This window comes from Rhinopithecus bieti, unplaced genomic scaffold, assembly GCF_001698545.2.
Source record: "Rhinopithecus bieti isolate Rb0 unplaced genomic scaffold, ASM169854v2 scaffold_9690, whole genome shotgun sequence".
NCBI classification, from domain to species: Eukaryota; Metazoa; Chordata; class Mammalia; order Primates; family Cercopithecidae; genus Rhinopithecus; species Rhinopithecus bieti.
In genome coordinates this window covers 1,793,061-1,801,473 of record NW_016806622.1, presented here as the reverse complement: position 1 = coordinate 1,801,473, position 8,413 = coordinate 1,793,061, and the positions used below count along the sequence as shown (strand labels likewise).

The window sequence follows — 8,413 nt, the reverse complement described above, 5'->3', positions numbered from 1 at the left end:
GATAGGTAGAGTCCTAGTTGTACTAGGAATGGGTTTCTCCTATTTGACACCACTTTTGGGTGCATTCTGGGCTTTGCCAGAGTCATGAAAATTAAAGGTCAGCTGGGCATGGTGGTTCACACCTGTAACCCTAGCACTTTGGGAGACTGCAGCAAATGGACTGCTTGAGCCCAGGAGTTCAAGACCAGCCTGGGCAACATGGTAAGTAGCCCCAACTACTCAGGAGGCTGAGGTGAGAGGATCGCTTGAGTCCAGGAGGTCGAGGGGTGTGCCACTGCACTCCAGCCTGGGTGACAGGGCAAGACCCTGTCTTGAAGAAAAAAAAAGAAAAAATGAAAAAAGCTCACTTGGGTTACTTCATTCAAAATGCAAGCTGGTTCTGGGTATGTTCGGTTTTCCTCTGGGTTCTTGGTTTCAGTTTGGTTTTGATCTGAGAGTACACCTTCCTTTCTTGATAGAACACTGACACATTGGAAAAAAAAAAGGTTTTCCCCCAGCAACTGGTTGATTTTTCACAGGATTGATCAGGGTAATCATCCAGGCTGACAGAATCTGAACTGCATTATTTTACTTACAATAGAGAATAAAGAAGGTCTGATTAATAACTTTTTAATAGTATATTAGTTTTCTTTGTTCGTTTGGAGTTAGAAATGAAGCAAGCAGATTAAACATTTTCCCCAAGAATACAAATGGCAAGTATATGTACCTTTGACAGACTACCATTTGGCTCAGGCATTTGTGTGTTAAATATCTGACCACCTAAAATATGCCAAGTAGTCATCTAGTAATTAATGAGAGAAAAATCCGTCCTCATAGAACTGGGGTGGGGCTGAGGGCGAGACAATTATTACCTGTAAGATAGATAAAACTGAGTATGTCATGATGTACTCTATAGAAGTGATGCTGTGTTGGCGTTATTATATAGAATGGTTAAGAAAAATTACTCTGATAAGGTATTTGAAGAGACCTAGTTAGGGAAAAGGAAGCTGTATGGTATGTGGGGTAAGATCATCCTAGGCAAAGGTAAGAGGAAGAGTAAACATCTTCACACATATTTGCAAGTCTCAGCAGGCCCACGTGACTGAGCTGAGGGAGTTGGAATGGTGGTAAGGGAAGCAAGGAATTGGGGATTAAGCTGAGGCAAGAGTGGGCAAGAAAGTTATCTACAGCCTTGTACATTACTTTTAATACTTTGTGTTTTTACTCCAAATGAGATGGGAAACCATTAGGTTTGGAGAAAAGCCATGACATCTGATATGGTTTAAAGGGGTTGAGTGTGGGGGACAGATTGCTGCAAGGCGGGAGATCACTCAGGAGGCTATTGCAATAATCCAAATAAATAGTACAGCTTTAGATCATGGTGCTAACAGTGAGCATGGTAAATGGGCAGATTCTAAAGGCTGCTGCTAAGTCTGATTGAAGGTGGAATGTGAGAAGTCAAAGTTGGTGCTTAGGTTTTAGGCCAGTGCAATTCAATGTTGATATTTACTGAGCATGGGGTAATAGTATATGTGTATGTGTATGTCTTTGTAGACATATGGCTAGTTTTAGACATTTTAAAAGATGTCCTTTAGATTGTCATGTGGAAATGAATAGAAGTTATATGGGAGCTCAGGAGAAATAGCTGGAAGGTTAGTAAATGACAGTGGTTAACTGGGCTCCTAAGCCAGTATGACATGAAAGTTCATTGTTCAGCCTTGACTACAAATTTGATATGGTAAATGAGAAATCAAGTTCTACAGAGGATCAGACAGTAGTACGCAAAAATGTAAATTTCATAAAAACATTTTTTACAATACAGAAAAGAGGGCTCTTAAAAAATCTCATTTATAAATAGCATACAGTTTGGGAAGAGCTAGATATTGACAGTGGGATTTTAATTGAAGCATCCGAAGTAAAAGAACAATTGTCAGAAACATCTTGTATACTTGAATCATATAAAATTTTTCAAACCTGAGGCCAGAAATGAGCAAGTAGTTATAAGGTAGCAAGAAATAATGCAACAGAGTAATAATTTCTAGGGACTTAAGACATTCAGCCAACTTCAATATATTTAAGTCTTTTTGTTAAGATGGTTCCTCCAGTTTTTTTTTCTTGGTGGGGGGGGGGGCACTGTCATGTTTTAAAGTTACTTCCAAATACCTTTAACCGTTTATTTTTCCATTACAATGGGACAGCACGATAAGTCTTAATAGCCACCTTTGGGAACATTTAATATTTGTCAGACACTGCAAACACCCTTAACATGGCATCATTTCCACTTGGAAAAACTGCCTAGTGTCAGGCCACAGAATGGGATCTGGGTTCAGGTTTGTTCAGCTAGCTAACACAATACTTAGGTAAATCTTTGCACCTGATCACTTTTAAATACTTGATGATTGGCTGAATTCTATGCCAGCATGGTTATTCAAATTAGCCAATTGTAAGATGTTAATATATTTTAATATTCCAAGTGTAAATGTGGAAATCAATGTACTGTATTACAATTCAAAGTACTAGGAAATTGTCAGTTATCAGAAATGTAATACTTAAACACATTCTCTATAGCCAAAAACAGCTATAAAAAATAGCTGTAGAGTCAAAGGATTACTGGTTGTAGTCTGTTACAAGGGAATGCTATGAACAGACTTGTGAAAATGGTTCTCAATCTTCACCATTCATCAGAATCACCTGGAGCGGTTTTAATATAGGTGACTGGGCTCCACGCCAGTTTGATTCAGGACTGGGGTGGGGCCTGACAACTTACATTACAAAGAATTTCCCAAATGATGCTGAGATTGTTATCTCAAGAAACATTTTGAGAACCACCACCTTAATTTCTTCATAGTTTAAACTGTATAAAATTCAAAATCGAGCTCACACGCAATATTAAGCTCAAGTGTGGGTTTCATGTTAGCTGGAATTACCGAGTAAGACCAAAGTGTCTTTAAACACAGACTTTAATGGTAACAATTCCTTTAAGCTCAATTAACTTTAGCTATTACAAGTCTTATGCACATGTCACTATTAGACAATATTTAGTGACTTGCACTGGGTTCCTCATAAAAGACAAATTCACTTAAAAGTGTAATCAACAATCATTAACAGTTTTGTTATGCCAACACAAAACATGGCTAATTTGAGTTACCCCCCCTCCCCACCCAAATCACTAACACAGCATGATCAGTCCCTTTAAGTATACTTCAACTAAGCCATTTCAAAAAAAAAAAAAAAAAAAAACCAAAACAAAAAACAAAAAAAAAAGTGAGTGTTTCACTACCCCTGAGACCACTAGTTAACTGTGGTTCATACTTTAAAATGTGAGTACACCCACACAAGAAAGCAAATTAATCAGCTTTAAAAAATCTGATTATCACATTGCAAACTCGCCCAGGAAAAACAAATTGAGTCACTTAAAATGTAAATTTACCAATTAACAGGCCAACTGGACCTTAGAGTTTACGCATTAAAAGATCTAGGAAATACACAGACATAGTCAAAAATGATTCTAATACTCAGTTGGGTCCTATACATGGCACTAGTAATGTCAAATTATTGGGTGGAGTGGGGGAAAGGGCAAATTCTTAGATTCTTTTGAAGATTTCATTGTACATGATTTCATGTCCAGTATCCATACATTCAAAAATGTTGGTTTTCCAGGTACTTCACTGTTCTTTTAAACCTGGAGAAGCCTCTATGGCTTATTCCCTTAGAAGCAACAAATGAAATGATGTATAAAGCATCAAGTCAAAGATACAGAGAACTGGACACATCCACTAATTGTTATGACAATCAAAGAAGTCATCTCTGTAAATACCTAAGGTTGTCTAAGGCTATAAAGGTCAATTTGAAAGCCAATTAGGGATCCACTGTGTTCCATAGAAGTGTTTTACACTCATGTTTGGCTTTCAAGAAGTGATATGCCTACTAAAGCTGTTATTTTGAGTATATGCATCTCAGAAGTAATTTTGAAAACAGAGCCAAAGAGCAGTTTTTCTTACCTTGCGGAGCAGAATGTAACTAATATTTCTCATTCATAATTTGAATCCAAAAAAGTTATGCAGTATGACATCTACCCTGAAGGAGCCATTTTAAGCAAAAGACAAAATGAAAAAATTCACTCATTGGAAAAACTGCGTAGCTGGTTTTTTCCCAATGAAATGATTGCAGAATTAACAAAGCCAGAACATCTTCAGAAGGCATGCATTTCACTTCCAGTTTAGAGAAGAACCTCAAGTCAATAAATCATGTCCAAACTACATATTAAAATGTTTATAAAAAGTAAGTTTTAACATTTATTTCTAGCTTTCCACATCTGTGTGCAGACAAGGAATAAGATTGCACATAAGTGTAAGCAGTGCAAAAATGTGGAAGTGGAAGATTCACAGATGTGCTAAAACTTTAAGAAATAAAGCAGTGGACAAAATCAAAATAACCAGGAAACATGTAAAACTATGGGATCAGAATTAGGAAAGGTGAAGAATGGTAATGCCCTTGTTACTACAGAAGTTAAATTAGTGGCACAGATAGCACTTGTCAAACAAAAAACAATCCAATAGCATTGACTTTTATTCATTCATGTTAAGTCACCTGAAATGATATCTGTTGCATTTAAATGCTCATTAATGTAAATGGCTGAACAAATCCATTTCAATGGATACTCAATATCCCACATAGATAAGTCACTTCAACACAGCCTCATGACAACTCCCACACCAAAACAGTACTTTATTTTGCAAATTTTGACCCATTATTACTCCCATGTTATGTTTTTTTTTCAGCTGTCAAGTGTACAAGGTGAAGAGAAATTTCAGTTAGACAGGGGCTGCACCTGGAAAATAAATTTCTTAAACTCCATAAACACATTTCAAAACTGCTGGGTCCCAGAAGTCCATCTATGAACTCTAGGGCTGCCAGTATCATGTGCAGCACATTAAAGCTACACTATCCAAATAGCTTATTAATTCTGCATAAATCAGGTCAAGCAATGTGTCAACCTGTAACAGACTGTGCACTTTAACTGAACATGGCAAAATATCCACTCTTTCGAACTTTACATCATCATTTGATGTCAAACAATGAAGCAAATCCCAACAGTATATACAAAAAACAGCTTTGCATTTACAAAAGATTGTTTCCCATACTGATTAATCCAGGCAGCTAACTCATTGGTTTATGCAACTTTATTGAAGAAAAATAAATCAATTACTAGCAGAGCTATTAGTTGATCACTCATCCATTGACAACTTGCATCATTTATTCAGTGCTATATTAAACAGTGTATTGGAAGATAGATTAACTAATAGCTCCAAGCCTCCTAACAATTTAAATGAAAATTACAAAATGTTTGAGACCCTATTTTGGAATACAAAGGGTGTTTGACTTCCAATTTCCATTCTCTGTAGAACAAGAACAGGTCATTCCTTTATTGACATGCATAAAATACATCACATTTTCTGTTCTGCTGATGCTATAAATTCAATACCAATTCTCCAGCCACATCAGTTATGAGCATAAAGTATATCATGTAACCTCAAATCTCTAACAGTGGAAGGCTTAAACAAGAATGGATGCTGCTAGAATAATGCTGTATCCTTTGATGTGACAACTGAGCATCCATCTCCCTCCCCCTCAGATGATTTCTTCAGCATGTTAGAGCAGTGAGGAATGGTTTTAGTCTCATAACCAAGTTAGAGTGAAGACATTGGCCACATAATACACATGCTCCATTTTTTTTTTTTTTAATTCTGAGTCTTGGGCAACTGTTCTCTTGTAACTACTTTACAGTTTCTAAAAGCAGTTATTGTCCAAAGCTGGAAGAACTTAAGTCTTCTCAGATGAGCATGTGAATGAATGGAGGGAGGTAAACAAAAAATAAAATTAAAAAAGATGAGGTCTGACAGGGGAGCAGCCGGATAAGAAAATCAAAAAAGGAACAGTAATTTAAAGTTTATTCCAGCTATAATGCAGGTTATTCTGACTTTAAGGTAGCATCACATGGCATACTTCTGAGTCCATTCCCGAGATATTCTGTTGTACCTGTAAATAAAGATGTTATTTTAAAAGTTAAAATAAAGTGAAAGAATTCCTAATACTTTAAATGGAAAGGAAAGATTTCCCTTTTATCATCTCCAGACTCATCATGAAGTCATTTCTAATGACTATGATTAGAATAAAAGCCAACAAGGGAGAAATAGCATTGGTACTCAAAGCAACGTGGGAAACGAGAGCCTGATGCTCTGAAAGCAGTATTTTAATACAATTAAGAAAGCAACACTGAAAATTGGGAGGCTGACAAAAATCAAAAGACCCTTTCTCTCTACCACCGAGCTCATGCTCTAATTGTAACATGAAAAAATTTTTACAGTTATGGACAAATGTTAAAATAGTATACACATTGTATCTATCCACAGAAATTTCCAACAAAGCCAGAACCAGGCTTTTAGTAAAACAATTTTATCTGAATCCTGGAGTTTGGGAAATTACTTGGTCCTGGATATTATAAGAAGAAATGGCTTTGGAACTTAGGTAGAGGCAGAAGGGGAAGATGACACTGGGCAGAATGACAAAGGGCAGTAATTTCCAAAAGGGGTGTGTGTGTGAGTGGTTATACTCATCAGAATCACGTGTTACTTTTAAAAAGTGTGGTAACTGAGGCTAATAAGCACCACTGAGACCTGCTGAGTACAACAAGGGCATCTTTGTTTAAAAAGATCAACAGGTAATTCACACACAAGCAAAGTTATTACTCAGGAAGACTACTAACATTGATAAAAATACTATCAGCTTCCCACTGGATTATATTCATGCCACAGACTACTTACCCCAAAAAAAATAGTGATAACCTTAAGAAATGTATACATATATATATATGCGCACAGGAAAAATTTTATATTTATAGTTTAAATATTAACTAGCTTTATTTCAAACCAAGAACCAAAATGGTCCAAAAACTTTCCTAAACTTTTAAAAAAGTTATCTACCAATTCATTGTCATCTCCTAAGGATACTCTCTCAAAAAGCCAGCAGTTTAAAACAAAGGCTGTATTTAGCATACAGGGAGCCTCCAGGGAGCCACAAAGTACAGTTGACGCTAATGCATGCTTGTCAGTAATGAACACTTAGTTTAGATGCTTAGGCTTAAAAGTGTTTTTCCCTTATACACTATCTCCTGGCAAAATCTGAACTAAACCACCACATTCTGTATAGGATTGGTACAAAGTCTTAAGCTAAAATTTAAACACCATGGTAGTTTGAAAGAAAAAGATACTACATAAATTCCCATTTCTTACTAGTGCTATATAATAACTGCTTTGCCATGCAATACTTTCAAGCAATAACGACTACCAGATATTTACTTCCACGTTAAACAGAGATCAAGCAGTTAAATGTACAGTTTTCAGAAGACTACCACATCTGTTACCTTTTGTTAGTTAATACAGTGCCTTAACGCATGCAGCACTCAAGTGCTGGCAGTACCATGAATAAGCGCACCATAGAGTGCAGATCCTCTTACCCTACAACATAGCGTATTTCTCTGTCCACTCTCTTGCTAACCTATTGTACCTAATTGAACAAGTACACTTAGCATTAATTATAACATATGAAAGTTATAATGGTTAAGTTGAACATAAATATGATTCAAATATTTGAGAAATTTAGACCAAATTTTTACAACAGTACTAACATTTTTTGGAAAAACATGCTTGGGGTAAAGAAAAATTTGCTTTCTTCCCCAAAATTTGAGAATAAAGTGATACTGTAACACGCTAGGAAAAAAAAAACCAAAAAAAAATACACTTTAGAGGGGAGCATTCACTGTCACATAAGCTAAAGCCTAGTTAAGTTTTTTTTAAAAACCACATTTCAATAGCTTTCTGCATATTTTAACTATCATCTTACTAAATATCAAGTCTTCTTGGCATTGTCACAAGCAAAGTATGAGCCTAACTCATTAAGTAAAACCATTTTTATAATAACTTTTAAATATACTTACTTATCTCTGTCTGTTTTATAGATCCGTGCAATCTCTGGCACTAGGGGGTCATCTGGGTTTGGATCACATAGCAGTGAACAAATGGATAAAAGAACTGCAAGAAAACAAAAACATCTGTTACCCAGTTTCAGGAGTTTGGATAAATAAATCTTTCTAAACTGTGTATTACAAACCTCAATCCTCAAAAGACTTATTAGTTTGTATCTCTATCTCAATGAGACATAGTTTTACAAAGATTTTGTTTCATAGACGACAAGCTCCTGGTAAGCAAGAAGTGCTATAAAACAAGGTTTTGTGGCATCAGATTCACTGCTGACTAGTCATAAAATAGTTTAAGATAGGCAACTGATGCCATATTTATATATATATTTTAAATAGGCATAAATGATATTAGAACTTAGGGAGTTTCTTGGTACTCTGAGTGGGTGGGTGGGGGGG

The 8,413-nt window shown here is 36.0% G+C and overlaps 1 protein-coding gene across 3 annotated transcripts in view; it reads right to left on the bottom strand.

The window, feature by feature from the left end:
- Positions 1-2,921: 2,921 nt before the first annotated feature.
- The window catches only part of UBE2D3 (ubiquitin conjugating enzyme E2 D3), a 34,685-nt gene continuing 29,193 nt past the window's right edge, over positions 2,922-8,413 (bottom strand). For all 3 annotated transcript variants that reach the window (XM_017877082.1, XM_017877080.1, XM_017877081.1), the window contains exons 7-8: positions 7,976-8,069; positions 2,922-6,018 (exon numbers count right to left, since the gene is read on the bottom strand). In XM_017877082.1, coding sequence (XP_017732571.1) covers positions 5,973-6,018; positions 7,976-8,069 — 140 coding nt within the window. In that variant the 3' untranslated portion in view covers positions 2,922-5,972. The remainder of the gene's footprint in view (positions 6,019-7,975; positions 8,070-8,413) is intronic.